Source organism: Oryza brachyantha, chromosome 3, assembly GCF_000231095.2.
Source record: "Oryza brachyantha chromosome 3, ObraRS2, whole genome shotgun sequence".
In the NCBI taxonomy this organism is placed as follows: Eukaryota; Viridiplantae; Streptophyta; class Magnoliopsida; order Poales; family Poaceae; genus Oryza; species Oryza brachyantha.
Window position 1 is genome coordinate 22,664,040 of NC_023165.2, and position 23,593 is coordinate 22,687,632.

General features: G+C 39.7%; 2 protein-coding genes and 3 non-coding genes across 5 annotated transcripts; all 5 read left to right on the forward strand.

The window, feature by feature from the left end:
- Positions 1-35: 35 nt before the first annotated feature.
- LOC102719656 (50S ribosomal protein L18-like) lies at positions 36-2,256 on the forward strand. The gene is made up of 2 exons (XM_006650370.2): positions 36-68; positions 1,782-2,256. Exon 2 carries the CDS (start codon positions 1,801-1,803, stop codon positions 2,143-2,145), a length of 345 nt encoding a protein of 114 aa, XP_006650433.1. The 5' UTR covers positions 36-68; positions 1,782-1,800; the 3' UTR covers positions 2,146-2,256.
- Positions 764-881, forward strand: LOC121054058. Its single transcript, XR_005811525.1, has one exon. It is a non-coding gene; the product is annotated as a small nucleolar RNA snoR104 (small nucleolar RNA).
- On the forward strand, positions 1,242-1,357 carry LOC121054061. Its single transcript, XR_005811527.1, has one exon. It is a non-coding gene; the product is annotated as a small nucleolar RNA snoR104 (small nucleolar RNA).
- Positions 2,257-5,636: 3,380 nt separating the features above from the next.
- LOC102719938 (valine--tRNA ligase, mitochondrial 1-like) lies at positions 5,637-13,095 on the forward strand. The gene is made up of 21 exons (XM_006650371.3): positions 5,637-5,805; positions 5,896-6,006; positions 6,205-6,264; positions 6,382-6,551; positions 6,648-6,720; positions 6,868-6,933; positions 7,038-7,121; positions 7,534-7,611; positions 7,834-7,917; positions 8,029-8,108; positions 8,262-8,319; positions 8,410-8,712; positions 8,812-8,982; positions 9,556-9,746; positions 9,828-10,230; positions 11,037-11,288; positions 11,363-11,863; positions 11,971-12,068; positions 12,174-12,273; positions 12,501-12,646; positions 12,738-13,095. The coding sequence occupies exons 2-21, from the start codon at positions 5,926-5,928 to the stop codon at positions 12,901-12,903; spliced, it is 3,165 nt and encodes a 1,054-aa protein (XP_006650434.1). The 5' UTR covers positions 5,637-5,805; positions 5,896-5,925; the 3' UTR covers positions 12,904-13,095.
- A 960-nt stretch (positions 13,096-14,055) lies between these two features.
- On the forward strand, positions 14,056-14,175 carry LOC121054059. The gene has a single exon (XR_005811526.1). It is a non-coding gene; the product is annotated as a small nucleolar RNA snoR104 (small nucleolar RNA).
- The last annotated feature ends 9,418 nt before the right edge of the window (positions 14,176-23,593 follow it).

Sequence of the window (23,593 nt, forward strand, 5' to 3'; positions counted from 1 at the left end):
CGCCTCTCGTCGTCCCGACAGAAACCGGAAACCCTCGCCGCCGCCGTCGTCTACCCCCATCGTCGACGGTATGTATCTCCATGTATCATTTTCTCTCTCCCTCGCTCGTATTGTGGATGAGGCGGATCCAATCCATTATCTTTGGGTGATTTGTAGTGGGTGCAAGCATCGATCCCTTTCGTGGATAGCAGGGGTGCCTGTGGAGTTCTTGTTAATCGTTAGGTTTTCTTGTGGGGGAACATTTCTAGCTTCTTTGTTAAATTTTGATGAACGCATCAGGAGTTCATGGTTACCAGTTCAGTCTGGAATTATTTCCGTTCTTTAACATTTCACTTGCAAGGAACCGCAGTACGTCTTAGCTACAATTTAGGGCCTTTTGACATCAAACGGTGTCAAAAATTTTGGATGTAAAACAAGTGTACATAGTTACTTGAACATGATTCTCCACATCCAAAATGAACTAAGTGTTAAGTTAATACACTTCAGTAGTATTAACTAACAACACACATTAGCTCCTGGAGTAAGAGTGAAATGCTTATGTTTGTTGTTACTTGTATGTGCATCTGGAAGTTGTTGCCTTTTCACAATTTTCTTTGTTTCATCGAATAGCAGGGGACAGAGCCATTCACTATGAAATAGTGAGATTGACTTTGACATGTAAGTTCAGGACTTTTTTACCTTGATGTGCACAATGTGCGAGTTAATTCTTTGAAGAAGCAATTTGCAGCCCATGCATGGCTATTTATGCTATGGAAGAAAAGAAAGGTAGCATTCAAAAGAGAAGATGACTACCCGATACAATCTTCCTAGAGTAAAATTGTCATTTCCTGCTTATGGTATTGTTAGCAAGTTCTGCAAGTCTCAAATGACAAGATAGCTGCACCAATGTTGGCAACTATATATCATAGATTTGCTGCTGCTTTCAGAGTTTCAGTGATGTGTCTTATGGAGAAAGGGTAGTGCTTGTTAATTTTTTTTTTAGTGGAAGTCAGTTCTAGCATTTTGTGCTTTGTGTGACTGTGTCAGGGTTTTATCCATTTCACTCTAGAATCTCTTTAACTTTTGGATGATGCAAAAACAACGGCAGTAATATAACTTGAAGTATTCAATTGCATGCCGTTCATGTAAATATACTGTCAGAAGTATTAAATTTGAACATTTACTGTTTTAATCCATGGATCCTTATAGAAGTTAAACACATCTTGTGAAAAATATCCAACGCTTTGGGCTGGAAGAAAGAAAGGTTTCATTTGAAGGAAGGATGTCTACCCAATACAAACTTCCTAAAGTAAAATTTCCATTTCCTGTTCGTGGTGTTGTTGGTATGTTCGTTGAGCCTCTAATGACTAGAACCACACATAATTTATAGGTGTTCTTTCAAAATATATTTATTCAGTCCAATATAATCCATCTACTACCATTTTTTCATCTGTTGTATACTCCAATTTCTCTGAGGCTCGGACCTTAGAGTATACCAAGTTGTGGTAAGGCCTAACTAATTAATCCACTGCAGGCGCTTCAACACCGTAAATGAAGAATAGACGCATATCCTGCCACACATTATCACTGTCTGAGTATTATGTAATTCCAGACATATTAAGAGTTGTTGAATTTCTGCAGTAATTCTTTTATTTGCTTCTTACTAAATAAGTTCTTAAATAAAAACTAATGATGACAACTTGTGTCTACTGAAATTTCTTGTGGTAACTGTGAACTATTGCATGAACTATTTTCCCTTTGTTCATGTGACAGAAACCATCTGATGTCAACGTCTTGTACAGAGCAGCTTAATTGGCCGATATGGTCATCCCTCCTCCAGCTAGGGCGCCTGCAATCACCAAGTTCCTCAAGCCCTATGTTCTGAAGATGCATTTCACAAACAACTTTGTGAGTGCGCAGGTCATCCACACCCCATCTGCCACGGTTGCATGCTCGGCGAGTTCGCAGGAGAAGCTTCTTCGGCCAAGCATGGAGTCGACACGAGACGTCGCTGCCGCCGCCAAGATCGGGAAGCTTCTCGGCGAGCGTCTGCTGTTCAGAGGCATCCCTGCGGTGTCCGTCTCCATGGCAAGAGACCAGGTGTACCATGGCAAGGTGAAGGCCGTCATAGATTCACTTAGAGCCGCCGGTGTGAAGTTGCTTTGACGGAATGGAAGCCGACCATCCGTAGCATTTTTCCCTACTTGCAGTTCCTGTCATGTAAAGATGTTTTGTGGGTGCATAATGTCATCCTCTGTAATTTTAGTTTAGCTTGCATGATATCGTCCTTTGAAAGATTTTCAGACTGGTGAAATTGATAGGAAACTAAGAGCATCTCCAAGAGATGTCTAAATTGATCCCTAAAACTGAATTTTGGGAACTGAGCTAGAAAATATATCTCCAACAGGTTACCAAATGTATTCCTAATATTCTCTCATGCCTAAAATTAACTCTCTTGTATCCTAAATTTGGAATAAAAATATGTGTTCCTAATACAACTTATTCAATTTTAGATCTCTGTTGGAGTAGTATGTAATTTTTATGTCTAATATTTTTTTAGATGAACCTAATGCAAGTTTCTAGAAAACAAAATATTAGCATTCTTTTGGAGATGCTCTAGGGAGGGTATTTGGTTAGGTTGTTTTTGGCTGGGACACGTTCACGTTGAGTAGGAATGGAAACAGTTGGAAAACAACATCAACCAATCTGTAATTGTTTGTGAACGAGTGTCAAGAGCGGGAGCCTAAGCTGGGCCCTTTTGAGTTTGGCTCATGGGGTGAACCGCATTCGCATGCACCAAAACCGTTGAGTGAGTGTGATGAGATAGGGAGCAAAAGGAGGACATGTTAGTTTATATAGGTTCGGGTTGCTGGGTTGCGTAATACCCTAATCTTATATATTTTGTTTCTTTTTTCTACCATGGTTTCTCCTCCACAAGCCTCCTCTCATCTCGGTTAAGGGCTATATAAATAAGACGCTACAATGTAGAATGAGACAGTTGTGTGGGTCCCTTTAACATGGCTAGGTATGGCACATCAGAGACATGGAGAGCATGTGACATGCCCCTACAAACATAGGCCCATCAGTCAATCTGGCAGCAACGGAGGAACTAAGGAGTGTGGTTTGTAGAGTGGGTCGACTATGGCCTCAATAGTCGGTAAGTCATGTCCCATGTTCTAGTTAATTAGGGGGCCATCCATCCTATCTGTTTTGTAGTGCATACACATGAAAAACATTGCCCTCACATAAGGCATTGATGTGGTAGGGGTAGGTTTTTTTTTGAGATAGGTAGATGGGTGTCGTCTCCAATCTCCTCTAGATCTTACCTCCAAAGGAGAGGAATAAAGTTGGGGGCAAGTAATGATCTCAGGTGCCCCAACGTGGCTAGCTCGCGATGACCGATTTGGCTAGGACACCCTAGGATTGTTGCTCGAGTCGAACTAGTTCGGGCCATCATGTTGGGCTTGTTAGCTCGGAACAAGGAATATCACTACTAGCTTCCCGAGGCACACGGTTTGGGACAACCTTCGCCAGTCGGGACATCCAACTTGGGTCTGTTGTCCTTAGGGTGCTCACGCTCTGCTCTAAAGTCCCTTGTGGATTTTGGTCCTTGAGCGACACTTGTTCGCTGGCATGGGGACCTTGTTTACTGCTTCGTCGATAGGGACCATATTTTTTTCTTATAAATGGAATCTAAAACATTACAACCATAAAAACATTTTTGAAATATTGAAACATTTTAACGAAGGATATATTGGTATCCATAAAAAACCGATAATTAATGTGGGGGCATTGAATTACAAAATCTCGTATTTAACTTAACACAGTTGTATAATTTAACCAAATAAATGCAAGATTACACCACATAAATTACAAACTCTCTCTATGTACCATGGCAGATCAAGCAAACCATATTAAGGGGATATGAGCAAACTAGATAAAACTTCACCCTCTTTCAATTCATATTTGGCATAAATTTTATTGGGAGACTCAGTAGACACTTGAGTCTCCATGGTAGATCCGGCCCTGTGTATCCTCTAGGGATTCAGTTGAGGTGTTGATGGACAAGTAAACTATGGACCGAATAGAGACATTGACCATAGATATCTGTGTATTTAGAAACTAGCAAAAAGTCCGTGTGTTGAAAACAATTCACACTAATAACTCATATCATAGAAATAATGCAAAATAAATAAAATCATGAGCAAAGAAAATTTACCACAATACAATTACAACTCCATTGTCCATTGCATAGAAACACCAAAGTTTCGTGGAACTACAAACACAAGGCAAATTTATCATTGTCATACTAAACTATACTAGCTAATGCACAACACTAGATCCTAAACTGTTAGTCATGTTTTACCTGATTTAGATAGTTTGGCAAAACATAAGGTCGGGAAGCATTTATTTCCAACAATAATACTCCCACGTTCCTATTTGCTAAGTGTTTCCTTGCATTCTTCATCAAACACCAGGCAAAACAATTATTCTACTATGGGATCTATCGATGGGTGCCTATGAGAACAGAAAATTTTGCCAGCTGATAAAATACAAACGAAGCATGTCAAAGACACTTAAAAACCTCTTTTTTTTTGTCTATGTTACCCTTGATCATTAGATCTAGCACCCAACAATACAACACATATGGAAGATGCATGCCGATCCTTAATCAGGATTTGTTTTATCATAGTAACAGAGAGGTAAAATAGATGATCATTGATCAATGCACTGTAATGTAGCGGTAGAATACAATCTGTCAATTTGGGCTTTGGGGATACTAGCTGGAGACACAAAAGACAAAACTATTCTATGGAATTCACCTGTCATTACCAAGGTCCCATGCTACTTGCATCAGATCGAGCATGCAGCGTGCCAGCTAGAGCCACATAGCTGAGAATAAACTTGCGAGGGTGTTCAACATGGCAAGCAAAACCAATTTCCTTCAAGAAAGATGCATTTCTCTCGGTCCCATGAGTTTCTTGACCAATTCTTCCTGTGCTACCAAAAACTCTCAGTGAGTATTCAACAGAATTTTATGGACAAATGGAAGAATCAAAACCACAGTTGAAACCGAATTCTCTGAACTTAAGATTGCAATTTCCCTTAGCATAGAAATCAAGAACTCAATTGCTAAAAGTACGAAAACATGTACCTCCTCCACCCAATAAACCAAATTTCTAGATTCGTTTACAGAGTTGTTTCTCTCTGGGTTTGAGTAGAGGAAGCGAGAGGTAGACAACTAACTTTGGAATCCAACGCCGTTACTTCCTCCGTTCTATATTATAATATATTTCAGCGTTATCTAGAATTATTTTATGTTAATAAATATATTTTATATGCATTTCATAACTTATTAGTTTCATATAAATTCAGAGAGTGTCTCATATTTTATTTAATAAGAAATTTATAACCGTGCCATTATAATTTTTGTAAAGTTGGAGACATGACATTAGTATCTCACTGACATGTGGACACACATGAGTTAATGACATATGGATCGGTGGCAACCTCGCAATTTTCACAGGAATATAATATTTGTTGTTTGTTGCAGCTGGGCCGGAATCGAGATACCGGGCCGTAGAAAGCCCACCTCGCTCGCAGGCCAAACAGTAAAGCGATAGCGTCACGGGGACGGTTCGCCCATTCCGCTTGCAGTCACACCCCAAACCCTTTGCCTCGACCCGCTGCGCCGCCGCCGCCGCCGCACGCGATTCCGCCTCTTCTCCCGGCGGCGGCAATCCCCGCCGCCCGCTCCGATATCCATCCCTCGAGCAGCGGCAGCGGCTGATCTACTGCTGCTTCCGTCGCATCCCTCGGCCGCCGGTGAGCATCCGCCCTCTTTGTATCACTCCCTAGTCCCCTACCCACACTTTTTTTCTCGAATTCGCGTTGAACTTAGCTTCTCCTCTCCAGTTTGTTTGTGGTACGTTCGACTGAAGCACCATGTCCAACGTTACTCCCGCCGCTGACATGCAGCCGCTTGATGAGAAAGAGTTAGAACGCAAGCTGAAGAAAGATCAGAAGGTATTTCGATCAAATTCTGTATGACTTGAATCGCCTTTCAGAATTATATATGTTCTTAGTTATTCATTTGTTTGGTCTAAATTGCTAGTCTGCCACCAGCTGGCCTCAAATGGGCACTGATTTTCAGAACGATTAAGCCAAGTGTTTATTATTTGCGCATGGCAAAGTCACTGATGTGTGAACTTGTTCTGCACACAGGCAAAAGAGAAAGAGGAGAAAAGGCTTAAGGCGAAGGCGAAGGAGGCAGCTAGGCTCCAGGTTTAAACATGATTAGGGAATTTCTGTGTTACTGAATGTAAACCAAATATCTGCTTAGTGAAATGCTCTGTGGAGATGGATTCGTGTGTAATTTCATGCTGTTTTGCTTTTCTTTAGGCACAAGCAGCTTCAGATGGGCCCAAGAAAAGCGAGAAGAAGCAAAAGAAGAAAGTTGTGGAGGATGAGAATCCCGAGGATTTCATTGATCCAGACACTCCTCATGGGCAGAAGAAATTTCTTGCATCTCAAATGGCCAAGCAGTATAACCCAACTGCCGTTGAGAAATCGTAAGATGCTACCTTGTTTTTCTCTATCATATAGTTCACAGAATAAGAAAGGCCTAACTGAACTGCATGCATGTGTTTTTCCTCACCTTAATGCAGATGGTATCCCTGGTGGGAATCGTCAGGATATTTTGGGGCAGATGCTGCAAGCTCAAAGCCACCGTTTGTTATAGTAAGTAGGTCATAGTTTGAAGTTTGCACCAGATATTACGTGAGCTAGTCAGTGAGCTGCTTTTCCTGGAATCAATACAATCTTTTCAACATACAGCCACTTATCGTAGACGTGTTGTTTCCAAGCAGCTAAATTACTTCTTTTCAGGTTTTACCACCTCCAAATGTCACCGGAGCGCTTCATATAGGCCATGCACTTACGGTGGCTATAGAGGTAGCCATCATTATTCTTGCGGAGACATATTTCCAATCTAACATTACAGATGTTGGCTAGACATTAGATAATGATTTTAACTGCTCTGCATTTAAGCAATACAGGATGCCATCATACGCTGGCGGAGGATGTCAGGTTATAATGCTCTGTGGGTTCCAGGAGTCGACCATGCTGGCATTGCTACACAGGTCTGCATTTTGGATTTGTTTCACCATTCTCTGAAATCGTATCTTATAAACATTCATCTGCACATAATGTCGTTTACTTGATATATCTTTGTTGCTATTACTTTCTATCTAACCTACTGACGATTTGGTCAGTCACCAATGGGCAAACACATGGCAACATGGTCATATTAATTTACAAAACATCCAAATGGAATTCTGACTTTTTTGTAAGATTTTTTCCTCAAAATAAATTGTCCACACATGCTGCTCAATTTTATTCACCTTTCCTTTCTCCCCATCTAAATCAATAATCATTTTTACCTCTAAAATTCTTTTATTTATATATCACATTACTGGATAATTGATTACTTCCTTCTTCTGTACTGTTTAAAGAAAGTGAGTGCCACTTAAAAAGTCTGTTCATGTATATCAGGTTGTAGTGGAGAAGAAGATTATGCGTGAAAGGAATTTGACAAGGCATGATATAGGGCGTGAAGGATTTGTATCTGAAGTAAGCATTATTTTTTACTGAACAAAAGTTTATGCCTGTTAACTCCCTGTATTCATTTGATTATAAATGAACGATTTATTACCATTATCATATGAAGATGTCCTTCCAAAAATTGTTGTGAGCATATAGTATGATGCATCAAAAGGATGGTGTGCTTTACTTCTTTAGTTTCACCCTCCATTTATCTTGTTTATGTTGTTTTATCTATCATCTTCTGGACAGGTTCTCAAATGGAAAGATGAATATGGGGGTACCATATTGAATCAATTGCGTAGGCTTGGGGCCTCACTTGATTGGTCCCGCGAGGTACATTTCGTACTTTCTGTATTCAGGAGATAGTATGTGTATACTTGACCAATGTATTATTTACACAGTTCAAATTCTGATTCTTAACTTCCCTTCTACCTTTTGCAACAGTGTTTTACAATGGATAAACCAAGATCGAAAGCTGTAACTGAAGCTTTTGTCCAGTTGTACAAACAAGGCCTGATATATAGGTCAGTTCGATTACTTTATTTTGTTAGAATTGATCATTTCTTATATTGTTTGCACTACTATGTCTTATCTGTTTGCTCCTATACAGTCGATTTGATTTCTTGGTTGCCATCATAATTTTATTTTCCTCTTATGGATGGCATGCTTCTATACAGGGATTATCGCCTTGTGAATTGGGATTGCACCCTTCGAACAGCAATTTCTGACGTAGAGGTTGTTGAGACTTTTTATTGTGAATGATGGGGATTTGGTTGCACATATAACTAAAATTGATCCGTTTCTTTGAAATTTCTGTTTTGTTAGGTTGATCATATGGATATTAAAGAAGAAACTATGTTAAAGGTTCCTGGTTATAATGCAACTGTACAATTCGGTGTGTTGATCTCTTTTGCATATCCACTTGAGGAAGGATTGGGTGAGATTATTGTTGCAACAACAAGAATCGAAACAATGCTTGGTGATACAGCAATTGCTGTTCACCCTGAGGATGATAGATACAAGCATCTGCATGGTAGGTATGCAATCCATCCCTTCAATGGTCGAAAGCTCAAAATAATCTGTGATGCTGAGTTAGTGGATCCCACTTTCGGTACTGGGGCTGTCAAGGTAGGAGCTGACGCTTAGTTCTTGACTATCTCTATTTTGTCTCGTCTACTTGGATCTTCTGCATACACTTTAATTGTTGTTTGCTGGTCTTCTATGCAGATTACACCTGCACATGATCCAAATGATTTTGAGGTTGGTAAGCGACACAACCTTGAGTTCATCAATATTTTCACAGATGATGGGAAAATAAACAGCAATGGAGGTGCACAATTTGAAGGAATGCCAAGATTTACTTCTCGAGTTGCTGTTATTGAGGCACTAAAGGCAAAGGTACTGCCCAGATTTGCTTAACCATCCTTTCACAGTGTCTTGTGACTTGAAAGCCATAGCCTCTAAACATCATTTTGAATTATTGTTGTCTTGTTTTGGATTTGTGCATCATTGCATAACTGCACCAGAGTAAAAAGACTTTCCATGAATGTTTTGGAGCTTTCTTGCATATTCATATTTTTCTAAAGCATAGTCCAAAGAATAAATTTGGTAGTGTAAGCGATAAGGAGTCAATGGAATATAGCATGAAGGTTTCCGACCTTTGACATTATTCTATCATCCACATTTTCCATTAATGGGTCTCTTAGCACAGCATTACTTTTCTGAGAAATATGATGTCTTGTTTTCTGTAGACATAGCTGGTTCCATTAAATCTCAAAACCTGCATTATGTTAATGCTTGTATGGTTGGGTATCTATAAAAACTATCTGGAAAATAGCATTCAACTATGATGTAACCGGTTAATCTCACCAATGTTTTCTGTCTGTGCCTTCTTTCCATTTGGTTTGATGTGGATTTTGTTCAGGTATTATTGAAGCTTGATCCTTACCATTTTTTATACTGTGTTATAAGGGCTTGTACAAGGAGACAAAAAAGAATGAAATGAGTTTAGGTGTTTGTTCAAGAACTAATGATGTGGTGGAGCCTATGATAAAACCCCAATGGTTTGTTAATTGCAATACCATGGCAAAAGCAGGTATTGATGCTGTAAGGTCCAAAAGAATTGAGATTCTTCCACAGCAGTATGAGCAGGACTGGTATAGGTATGTCTATCACCTGCTCCTTTGTCAATTGATAATTGTGCCGCCTATTCAAATGATCCATCCATTGTCATGTCCTTACAGATGGCTTGCAAACATACGCGACTGGTGTGTTTCAAGGCAACTTTGGTGGGGACATCGTGTGCCTGCTTGGTATGTTATACTAGAAGATGATCAAGAGAAAGTTCTGGGTTCTGATAATACCCGTTGGATTGTTGCTAGAAATGAAAGTGAAGCAAACCTGGAGGCACAACAAAAGTATCCTGGGAAGAAATTCGAGTTACATCAAGACCCTGATGTGTTGGATACATGGTTTTCATCTGGTCTCTTCCCATTAACCGTACTTGGTTGGCCAGATGATACAGCTGACGTTAAAGCTTTCTACCCTGGTTCGGTGCTAGAAACTGGACATGATATTCTCTTCTTTTGGGTAGCACGGATGGTGATGATGGGGATGCAACTTGGTGGCGATGTGCCATTTCAGAAGGTAATGGCAGATTGACAATATGCATGGATGTGCTGTCTGTGCCATTAAAACTGTATTACAAGTCTAACATTTTAGCAGTACAATCTATGCATTTCATCCATTTTTTATACTCATCAACCAATAGATATCATTGTCTTTAAATAACCAGCTGAAACTGTGCTTTAGAGCAACTCGAACAGTCTCTCTCCATTTGCTCATTTAGCAAGCAAGATTCCTCCATATTTCTGATTTGCTCCAAAAGTCTCTCCATATACTACTCTCCAAATTTACTAGGTCCCACATGTCACTGAGAAGAGTCTGGAGGGTGGTTGAGGGGAGAAAGGTGGTGTGACCCACGTTTGGCAAGGCTGAATGGCTTGCCAAATCTAGCAAGTGAGGGGAGGAGTTTGGCAAGTTGGATATCAAGACAACCTGTTTGGCAAGTCTGCTAGAGGCCAATTTTTTCTCAAGTTTGCTAAATTTGAGTATGGAAAGACATGGCAAAGCTGTTGGAGTTGCTCTTAACATAATAATATAATCCTGATCGAGATTCAAACATGAAGATATCTATCCTCAATATTGCCAGCTGTGGATGTTACATTGTCAACATGCTGCTTTGACTGGCAGAATGCATGGTTGATTGAGAACTATCCTAATAGCTGATCACACAAGTTTACCTTTTATTTCCAACTTTAGAATCTACTTTTTCTATTTTTGAATTACTTAGTAACCTAACTTGTGTTTAGCTGCAACTAGAAGTATAACTTACACTGAGGGATTTTAGCTGAACACATATGCTTAAATTGGAACTCTGTTCTCTTACTCAGGTTTATTTGCATCCTATGATACGTGATGCTCATGGACGCAAAATGTCCAAGTCACTTGGTAATGTCATTGATCCTGTTGATGTGATAAATGGTATTTCACTGGAAGGTCTCCTCAAACGTTTAGAAGAAGGCAATCTGGATCCAAATGAATTGAACATTGCAAGAGACGGGAAGAAGAAAGATTTTCCTGATGGCATTGCTGAATGTGGTACCGATGCTCTCCGTTTTGCACTGGTTTCTTACACTTCTCAGGTTGTAGTCATACCCATTTTAGTTTCTGTTTATCCTTGCAATTCATCTTCTAATGGATTTTTCTTGGTTCTCAGTCTGACAAGATAAACCTGGATATCAAACGAGTTGTTGGGTATCGACAATGGTGTAATAAATTATGGAATGCCATTCGTTTTGCTATGGGCAAGCTTGGCAATCATTACACTCCCCCTGCAACTATTTCTGTAGCTACAATGCCACCAATATGCAGATGGATATTGTCAGTACTTAGCAAAGCTATTGGCAAAACTGTCACCTCGTTAGAAGCATACAAATTTTCTGATGCTACATCTGCTATATACTCGTGGTGGCAGTACCAACTTTGTGATGTGTTTATAGAAGCTATAAAGCCTTACTTCTTCAATGACTCTCAAGAGTTTGAATCAGCAAGAGCTGCCTGTAGAGATGCCTTATGGGTTTGCTTAGACACTGGTTTGCGCTTGCTCCACCCATTCATGCCTTATGTAACAGAAGAGCTCTGGCAGCGTCTTCCTCAGCCTAAAGATTCTTGTCGGAAAGATTCCATTATGGTAACAGAGTACCCATCCCTTGTTAAGGTAGTATGTTTATCTTATATAAGACAATTTGTATTTGGAAATATAATTGAATCAATATATAAGGTATCACAAATTTACCAATGGAGACATATCTTTCTCTACGGCAGGAATGGACAGATGATAAAATTGAAAATGAGATAGATATTGTCTTAGATACTGTCAACAAACTGAGATCTCTGAAGCCAACATCTGATACAAATGAGAGGTGCGTGTATAATCTACCTTAATTTATGTTATACTGTAATATTACTTTATTCATTTTGTTCAATACCAAAATGTAATATCTTTCTTGCTTATTTTTCCATAATAGACGACCTGCTTTTGCGCTTTGCCGAGGCCAAGAGATCGCTGCCACTGTTCAATGTTATCAGTCTCTAGTCGTATCTCTTTCTTCAATATCATCTCTAAAGGTTCTGCCTCAAACTTGTGTAAAATTATGTGTGCATTTTTGTAGCAAATAAGTGCATGGATTGAAATTTATACTGAAACATAAGACGTGCTATTTGTTTAGTACCTCATAAAACTTATGCTCCTTACCTCATAATAATACTGTCCATACATTTGAAAATTCCCCAAAAATTCTGTCTGAATTGAAAGATCTTGACAGAAATCTGATCTAGTATTTGAAACTATCCAGATCCTGACAGAGAATGATGAAACACCACCTGACTGCGCAACAGCTGTTGTAAACAAAGATTTGTCTGTATACCTTCAACTCCAAGGAGCTCTCAATGCTGAAGTTGAGCTTGAAAAGCTAAGGAAAAAGAGAGAAGAAATTCAAAAGTAAGCGGCTTTTGTTTCAAAAATATCTTTAATAAAGATTTGCCTGTTACCGTGCACTAGAAGTAACACTTTCTATTACCCATTCACGCAGGCTGCAAAATGCTCTGTCACAGAAAATGGAAGCTGCCGGTTACAAAGAGAAGGCTCCACAGAATGTACAGGAGGAGGACATGAAAAAACTCACTGGGTTTTTGGAACAACTAGAGATTATCAGTGAAGCTGAAAAGAAGCTCGATGCAAAAACTGGCAATAATTGAGCCAGAAATCTCTGTAGTGATTTTGAAGATACTTCTCTGCATTCAAGTTTATCCCAAATTTTTGCAGGGTTACCTTAGTCATTTGTAATTTTGTAGCTTCAAGAATATATATTCACAGCATTGTACTTCTTGAATTTTGGTTGTCTGATCTTGCATTTGAAAGTGGTTTTGGTGGTGTTAGATGATTTTTGTTACCTGCACTGCCTCAGCATTAGAACCATGGCCCGTTTGCTTTTATCATGCCCATGATTCCCACGTTATGGAATGGTTCCTTGATGCACTCTCTGTGTTTTATGATTGTGCGTGCATGAGATGGGCATGTCAGAGATCTCTTCAAGTACGGCATACATGTATTAATCAAACTTTCTAAGAGTGAAAAGCTAACGTGTGGCATTTTTTAATTTTCTTTGTTTGAACTAAATATAGCAGGGAAAGGAGCAAAAGTTTGATTTCGTTCGTGGCCTGATTTTTAAGTCTAATATTGATTTTACCTCTATTTTTTAGGTTTTCATTATTTTTTTTTAACCGAATGAACCGTTTGCTCCTATTTTAGATGGAAGTTATGTTGATAGGTAGTTGACCAATATATTTAGTTTAAAAAAAATAAAAGATTTAATTCCAGAAATAATTAATGACGAAATTACTCCTATTTAAAAATTATAAGTTTTTAAACATGTCATTTAAATTAATAATATATTGCTTTTGTATATTTCTATGGAACTTATAATTTTTTAAAAAATTGATATAGTTTTGAAACTCTGTTAAATATTTATAAAAAACTATAAGTTTTTAAACATGTCATTTGAATTAATAATATATTGCTTTTGTATATTTCTATGATTTAGAACAAACAATATAAATGACAAAAAAAGATCAAAATGATATTCTCGTGCAGGGGTAAAATAGTTCTTTAACATATTATTTAACACTGTAGTACTTTCATCCAAAGAAGGGGCAACTGATTCGTTCAATTAAAAAAGTAAGGGCAAAAACGAAAACCCTAAAAAAGAGCAAAATCAGTATTACAACCTAAAATATGGACGAAATAGTCCCTTTACCTTAATAACGTGCACAATATGCTGATTCATTCTTTGGAGGAGCAATTTGCAGCCCCATGCTCATCCACAGCTGTTTATGCTATGGAAGAAAACAAGGTAGCATTGAAAGAGAGGATGGCTACCCGATACAATCTTCATAGAGTAATTGTTTGTCATTTCCTGCTTGTGGTGTTGTTAGCAAGTCCTGCAGAGTCTCAAATGACAAGACAGCTGCATCGGTTCTAACAAGTATATATCGTTGACTAGCGGGGACGCTCGCGCACCCGTGGCATAATAAAATATCAGTCCATGATTAGTTTTAGCATATATATATTTGGGAGAATTTGCCATCGTAATTATTTTTTTAATGTGGTGAAGAAAAAATATTCTGTTATAATCTATAAGTTAATAGTTATGCAAGATATGAGGACTAATTTACACCATGAAATTAAGCAGTATGAAGAATAAAAGCGTTGTAAGCTGGGATAAAAATTTCAAGTTCCTAAACCTAACTATCCTATAATTAAGGCACTAATTTGAACATAGTAGTTTGTTGTATGAAATATTTATTAGATTGATGCATCGTCATAATTGTTTCAGACTTGGCAAAGAAAAATAAAGAACATTCGACAACATAAGATCAATTTTATTAGATTTTAAAATGTTCACTGAGATGCATTATGAGTTTTTTTTACCGAAATATTTGTATATGAAACTATTGACATTTATGATGTATCTATGATACACAAATTAATCAAAATTGAATTTCTAGCAAAATATTAACGATACATTAAATTGATTAACATGAGCAAATATGAACAGTAAAAGACTGAAATCATGAGAGAGTGAATCTGGGAACATAGCACTAAAACATAAACGCAAAAAGGCACAGAGCAGGCCACGCTAGTGGCGAAGCACAGGGCAGGCAAGAAGGCACAGAGCGGCAAAGCAGGAGTCTCTATTTTTGTAATGGATCCTAGCTTTCCATTATTTAGAGCATGGTCCTATTTTACGAATTTTCTCTTCTTTCATATAGGATATTATAGGAAGTCGGGGGCCTAAACACAAGAACACAAAACCAGAAAAAATTCCATGATGAACCTATAACAAAATGCTAATAAACATGAGTGCTTTTATGCAAAATTGTAAAATTGGTTCTGGCTCATGATGCGTCGGCATCTCCTGGTGGCCACGCCAGCCCAAAATCCTGAGGAGGGCCAAATCCCAGCTCCTTTTAATATAGTAGATTTGCTGCTGCTTTCAGAGTTCTAGTACTGTTTTAGTACACCGAGAATGTTTCAGAGTTTCGTCATATGATTACCAAGTTGATTCTTGTATAACACAGTAGTTGCTAGGGCGTCTGCAGTTACCAATTTCCTAAAGCCCTATGCTCTGAAGACGCATTTCATACACGACTTTGTGAGCGCTCAGGTCATCGACACCCAATCTCCCACGACGAGGGTGATTGTTTAACTAAACAACGTATTTATAAATAAAAAAATATAAATAAAAAATTTATATACGTATTTTTAGTGATCTAAAAGTCAATATTGAAAAATAAATTTTAGTAAAAACCCTAAAATCAAATTTAATTTACGGTTAGAAATTTAAATTTTAGCTTATAAGTATAAGTATAAACGTAAACATCGAAGCATAAGCCTAAACATTGATAATATATGAGTCTCATATCATTGTTGACCGATATGTGTCTCACGTCGCTGTGGCAGTGACAGTGAGGATCGGGAGGTGCTTGGTATGCGTCTGCCGTTTAGAGGCATCCTGCAGTTACCGTGTATCTCCCAATCCGGATTCTCTCTTTGGTAAGAAAGGTCGTAAAAACCTATAATAAAATAAATCTTGTGCTATAGTACTGTTTATTGATACAGTAGCGCTCAATCATATGTGTTGGTTGGGAATCAAACATACATCCAAGTTGACGATATCTGACTTTTCTATAGAAAGTCAAAAAAATCTCATTTGTATATCTCCGTGTTGGTCATATCAAAAATTGACAGCCGATGATTTTAATTCGGTTATTTGATTTGGGCAAAGCATAACTATATATTTTTATCTTGTATTTAATTAAATTCAGTTCGTGGGTGGCTAACCATGGTATTTATGAGTTTATCTAAAATTAATATTTATGCAAAAGAATATATTGTCATATATACTAGACAAGGTGCAGAGTTCGAAGTTTGAAAGATGAATCTCCCCTAATATTTTTTTTATAAAAGAAGAAGCTCAAGAACAAGTGCCACACGGTGATGTTGGAGCGGAAGGAGACCCTCTCATGCCACATTTTATTTTTCCTATTTAACTTCTTTTGCATAGATCAATAATATATAATTCTTAATATAATTAATATGGGACCAAGCCAAAGACTAGACACCCTATATATATGAGTTAAGGCCGATTGAAAAGAGAACGATCACAATCAATCGATTCATAATTTTATCGTATTTCCTTTTACCGTTGCACTTTCCTTTTCCTGGTTTTCTCTATTCTATCGATCTGGCATTGGCGATCGCCATCGTTCCCATGCCATCCCGCCGGCGGCAATACGCATCGTAGCAGCAGCAGCAGCTGCTGCGTACCGGAGGGACGTGTTGTGCCTGTGTACTTCCTGCTGTCTCCTGCCGTGCTGCATCCATGCATGCATCGATACCACCCAAAGGGAGTCACAAGCAGCAGCAGCAGCAGCAGCTAGGCAATTTTCTTCCGTGGAAATCATTAGTCGCACGCATCAATCGCACCAGAGATTTTTTTGTTGGCAACACGTACCAAGCGACCAAATGTTACATCGTGTCAATGTCAAGGTTGTTTCTACTCCGTAAAAATGTTGTTGGGTGAAGAAGAGGATACAGAGGATACGAGAAGAGCTCTTTGAGACTCACCCAGACAGACAAAGAAAATGAGCTGACGTGACAGAACAAGAGAGAGTGTCTACGGATGAATTGTTTTTTTTTTGAAAGGTCTATAGATAAATTGTTAAGTAGAAAACCCAGTACAATAGTTTTCCGTAATTTTTTTCTGTTGGTACCGTATATTGAAAAAAAGAAATATAAAAGCTATTGTACCAATGATGTGATTACCGTAATCCGACACAATGCACTGCACTGTTCGGTTAGAGAGATGTTATTTGAATTTTCTAGTAATTATATGGTTAATTAATCATTACGATCACGGTAAAAATTTAAAATTTGAGATTACCATTAATCTTGTTTTGCAGGTACGGAAGACTATGAGGTGATAGTCAATCTAACATATTTGCAAATAAAAAAGTTTGAATAAACTCTAATATACGTATTTTTAATGCTCTAAAAATAAATGCTAAAATGAACCACGATGAAAAAATCTCAAAATCTAAGAATTTAAATTTTAACTTAAAATACGAATAACTAGGAGTGAAAATAGGGGGCGTAGTACGATAACCTAGGATTGATCTAAGTACACGAGACCAGAAGAACCAGCCATGTTAAGTTTCTTCTTTTTCGGGAGAGGATGTTAAATATGGCTTTTTATCGACTTGCCGAATTAAGCACGCACGCGTACGTAGCTTTCCTACCAAGGAGATGATATGATCTCTGGTCATCACGTAACTAAAAGAAGCACATATAGATCCTACTTTTTTTGAATCTTACATATAGATCCTACTTAACTGGGCGATTACGATTTACGAGACGGCCGAATCGGTGAAGTTACACAAGATTAATTTTTGCACCGGCTACCGACATAACGTTGAACAAGTCCGTCAAGCTAGTTGACTAGTTTGTATATATTCCGAAACTTATTGCTAAATTAGCTCAAGCTTCAGCCTCTTAATTATCCCTGATTGATTATCTGCGTCGATCTGGCCCAGCAAATACCAACTGATGGTCGATTTTACTCTAATAAATCTCCTAGAAATGATCGCACGAGTCTATAAATATTAAGAATCTAATCAAACAAACCGGTATGATTCCATGTATTTTGAAATTTTCTGTTCTTCTAAAATCTATTACTTACTATCTTATAGTAGTAGTATATAAATAAATAAAAAGGAAAAGATATAGTGCATGCTTAAATGAAAGATAGTAATTAATTATGTTGACTGCTTGTTTGATAAGTCAGACAGGAACTTATATATATTATGGCCATGATCCACCGCGTTACGTACGCAGGTCTCCAAGAAACCAAACCACCGCGCCCATGGCCGTCGGAGCAGAAGTCGGCGGCCATGGTTTTGATCGGAGGGAGGTGGACAATGCCGTCAGCGGCATGGGCTTCTTCGCCTCTCCGCCGTGCCCGCACGCGCCGGCCTTCTTCTACGTACCTCGTGCGGCAGCGTCGGCGGCGGCGTCGACGGAGAGGGATGTCACCTTCGCCTGCAACGGCGACTACGGCGCCGTGGCGGGAACTCCGGCGCCGCCCACGAAGCGCGCACGCGAGGAAGGGCGGCTCCGGTTTCCTGGCGCGGATGGCCGAGCCAAGAAGCGGAAGGTCGACGTCGACCCCGTGGTGAACCCGCCGCGCGTGGGTGTTGCCGCCGTCAACCTCGGACGGTGGCAGAGCCAGGCGCCGGCGGAGGCAGCCGAGCTCGAGCGACGGTGGCGGCTGGGGCGGCGCAGGCTGGCGGCGTTGCTGAAGGCGTATTTGGACGCCGCGAGGCAGGCCGCGCTGAAGAGCAGCGCGGAGGAGGTCGAGCGGGCGCGGGGTCTCAGCCGGGCGCTGGAGGCGAAGCTGCGGGACGCGCGGGCGCAGGCGCTGGCGTGGCGCGGCGCCGCGGCGTCGAGCCAGGCGCGGGCGCTGGAGTGGTGCGGCGCGGCGCTGTCGAGCCAGGCCGAGGCGCTGGCGTGGCGCGGCGTCGCGCTGTCGAGCCGGGCCGAGGCCACCGCTCTGCGCGCCGACCTGGAGCGTGCTCTCCGCCAGCCGCCGCCGCCGCCGCCGCGACCGCCCGCCGAGCCGAGCGACGCCGAGTCGTGCTGCTACGGCGACAACGGCCACGGCGACGTAGGCGTAATCGAGGAGAACGTAGGTAGATCGATGTAACTAGAGATTGACTGAGCATATTTTTGAAGCCGGATTTGGAACCGATCGGACTTGATTATTATTTGTTCTTTAATTTGTTCTCTTTTAATTAATATCTTGTTTGGCTCAGTTTTTGAGCACCCGATCGATCCTCTCTTCTTTGTTGTTGTTGACTTTGTTACGCTAATGCATAGCGAACAACAGCGCAAGAACTTCCTTTGTCGAATGCATGAATGATGTTCACGTTCTATGTATTCATTCAACTCGGCGCATTTTATAGTTTCAAATTTTGCAACGCCATCATACTACGTGGTTCATAGCATTAATCATCCAATTATACTGGAGATGGATTTTCATCCATTGGTTTGATATCCACTTATTTATTGCAAATCATCTAAATAGTTATAATTTTTTTAAAAAATAATAAAATAGATTAATATAAAACACATCACTCCACAACATGCGAGTTTAATTTTAACTTCTATAATTAAAAAAACAAATTAAAATGGAACTACTATATGTGCATTTATAGTTAGATTTGTTATGACTCGAAGAAGTCGAATTTGTGAAGTGATATTTTTTAATAAAATAAAGTGCATCAGCGGTCCTCAAACTTGTAAGAACGTGTCATGGGAGTTCCCAAACACTCAAAATTATATTTATGGTCCCTAATCTTGCTTAGCCGTGCATTGTCTGTCCAAACCCCATTTGACTCATGGCTTGCCAACGTGGAGAGGAGGAGACAACCGGGGTGTTGCATTATGCATAGGGGCTTGGGGAGAATGTGTATGAATTTTTAACTTGTGTGTACGCCTTTAAATTATCATCTAACAGCAGTGACCGGTTTAATTCATGGAATTAATATTTAATCACTATCAGGACCCAAGAGAAAGCTATTTGATTACTTAACCAGAGAAAGATAGTGATCATGGAAGACAACACAGGGAAGGAACATGTATTAGCTAATATTAAGGGCATTCCGTGCCTAGAATTTAGATTAATTACCATCAAATTCACGCGCCTCAACGTTTTTATCATATAATCTGCACATCCTCTGTAATACGTCATTAGGATTGCTAATTAATCTATTTGGTACCACTTTCTCAGTTTTTCATGTATTTCTTATTTCTTATTTTTATTTATACTTTTTTTCATGCAGGTGGACAATTGTGCCCCTGGGCCCATCTGTCAGAACCAAACAAACGGAGATACGGATGCATCTCGTATTCTCGAACCCTTCCGCCGCCGCCGCGAGAGAAAACGCCCTGCCGCAGCCGTCCAGCGCCGTCCCTCCCCCGAGCGCCGTGCCGCAACCACCGAGCGCCATCCCTCCGCCGACCGCCGTCCCTCCGCCGAGCGTCGTGCCGCAGCCATCAACCGCCGTGCTACCGCTGTGTTGTCCGCCGTGTCGCAGCCATCGACTGCCATGCCGCCGCCGAGTGCCGTGATGACCCCGTCGGTCCGAGCGTCGTCCCACTGCCCGAGTGTTGTCCCAGCTCTCCCCCCTCCACTATCCGCACCATCGAGCTGAAGAGAAGATGGTGGCGAGCTGCTGTTTTTTTTTCAGTGTTTCGGTTGCTCCCGGAATCAATTGGCTAGTTCAGATGGATGGCAGCACTAGTTGATGGCAGCACAAATCAAATCTTGTTTTCTTCAGGGAAATGTTGATGTGTACGATGGGAGCACTAGTTGATGGCAACACAAATCCAATCCTGTTTTCTTCTGGGAGATGTTGATGTGTACGATTGGGGCACTAGTTGAATGCACATTTTACAGCATGTTCAGTTTGCTATTCTGCTCTCACTTAAGCAGTTTCATTTGAATGATTGTAATATTTCATAAATTTATCTACTCTCACTCAGCAAGAATATTGCTCATTAATTTTTCTTAGAGTTGTACCTGAAATTACAAAGTTAGTGAAGATGTTTGTGCATGATCCATTAACCAAAACCTGAAAAATGTGAAAATGTGACAAGCATAACGATAGCCGCTCAAATCACATTGTAACTAAATCACAAAACTGCAAGAAGTTATATAATGGCATGTTCATCCTCCAATCTGTTCTTATTGGAAACGGACAAGACATATATGTGAGAAAAATATATGATCCAAAAAAGGAGATCATGAGTCAAAAGGTATAAATTCAAAATCATGAATGCTAAATGAAGGGTGTTTACATAACTTAAAAGTTTTAGTGGGGCCACATGAGCAATGACAGATAGTAGTACTTAGTAGTAATCATGTTAAATTTTGACAGCATGTACCTAAAAAAATCAAAATTGGACAGCATATACCCCAAAATATAACATTTTGACAGCATATACCCAAAAATATCAAATTTGGACAGCATGATCACACAGATTTGCAAATTATACAACATGCACAGAAATCACCTACATTACATTTGGCAGCATGTAGCCATAATATGTCTTCATACAAGAGGGCAAACAAGTTGAAATAACCAAATTTGAGAATTCCATCTAGATTAAATAACCAAATATGAGAATGTCTCTTAGATTACATAATCAAGTCCATATTAAAGAATAAAGTCAACCAGTTGCATTTTCCTATTTGCCATTATAAAATCGTCCACATTTCAAAATACTACTTAGAATCACTCCGTTTTTTCCCTTTCTTTGGAATGATCTTCTTTGCAGCTCTTAGAGGCCTTGGAGGGGTTGCCATCTGGCTTGATCCTTGTTCACCAGCATTGATCAATGCCATTTGCCTTTAACAAAATGAGTGTTAGTATAATTAAATACATGATAAGAAAATACCATTTAATCAAAAAATAGGTACCTTCTAGTGATAGGACCGGGACTAGTGCAAGTAGAATCACTTGTTGCAACTTTGTGTCGTTTTGGTGTGCTAGGGCATGTTGCCCCACTAGTTGAGCCTAGCAGCCTTCCTTATTTCGCACGACTCTTCCTGAAAATGTAAAACAAGTAAATATATAGACAATATGCAATAATACGTAAATGTATTGTTTTACCTTTTTTTCTTGGTACCATTTAAAGGACATTTTGAGGACGATGACCTATGGCTCATGGCAAGACACCTCTTACACTGAACCTGCCACTTGCCTTTGGTCCTAGGCTTGCTTTGTCCTTTCTCAAGGTAGCCAACTATTCTATTCTTCCTTTGCCTCCCTACTCCTTTTTTAGTCAAAGGTGGCAACAACTTGAAACCAATATCGACCTTGGGCCATTGAGACTTATCTGGAAATGGTTCAATAACACCTGCGTATGCAAGCTTATACTTTTGCACTGAATAGAATGGATCCAAATAATCAGCCATTCTAGGATTTCTATGTGATATAATAAGAGCTAATGCATGTGGGCATGGTTTTCCAGAAACTTGCCATTCTCTGCAGGTGCATGTATGTCCTGTGAGATTGACCGCATGTTTAATAATGTCATGTTCAGGAGTGATCTCAGTCACCTCTGCTTGGTCTCTATCACCTTGAACTACCCTCAAGTGGCCCAAATTTCTAGTCATTACATTCAGTTGCTGAATTACAATAGCGAGCATGACACCATCAAATTTCTGACCAATCTTCCACCTTCTAGCCAGTAGATCCATTGTCTTTGATCTAATGCCATCTGCAAGCTCTGCAATGGGAAGATCTTTCTTTTCCTTTATCCATTTGTTCCACGACTCTGCTAGATTATTGGTGATGAAGTCACATTTTATGCCTTCTATGAATTTACTCCTCATCATAGCAGTTTATGATATGTTTCCAAGTATGGCTTCACATCGGAATTTGCCTCGTGAATTTTATTCATGTAATATTCATACCTATCTAGCATGTAAGACCTAGCTGCAGGGTACATGTTCCCAAAGACAGGCCCTTGAAATTTCTTTATGAAATTCTGCATCAAGTGCCAAAAGCATTCCCTATGCTCTGCTGAAGGGAAAACAACTTTCACCGCATTCTCTAGCCCCTTGCAAGCATCTGAGCTAATTGCTAAGGGTGATAATTCCCCTATTGCCTTATGAAGCTGCTGCATAAACCAAGTCCAATTTTCAGTAGTCTCACTCTGAAAAAATCCAAATGCAACAAGAAACATCCCGTTGTGTCCATCTATGGATGTAGCAGAAGCTAAATGACCATTCCATGATCCATTAAGTGCGGTTGAGTCTATACTCAAGTATGGTCGACATCCATTTATAAAACCATCAATGCAAGGTTTGAATGCACAAAAGAACCTATGAAAATAAATCCAATCTGCATCCTCCAATACATCTATCTCCACAACACTTCCAGGCATTTTCAACTCAACCTCGGCCTTGAAGTTGAACAAGTATGCAAAGCTCTCTTCCCATGAGGCATAAATCTTTTAAATAGCCTTCTGCCTACCTTGGCACATTGTATGATACCCTATTGTGACATTATATGTGGTCTCTAACTCCTCTTTCATCTTCGTTGGACCCATATTTGGATCCTTTTTCAAAAAATGAATTGCCTTTTCTGCCACCCACTTATATGTTGCTGTCTTGGTCTTTACTCTCCTAGTGGATGCACAAGCATGGGGAAATTTGTTCACAGTGACCTACAACACAACAGATAATTTAGTCAGGACCATGGCACAATAAATAAGAATTTAAAGTACCAATAAAATCTAAGTTAGTTGTTAGTACCCTAA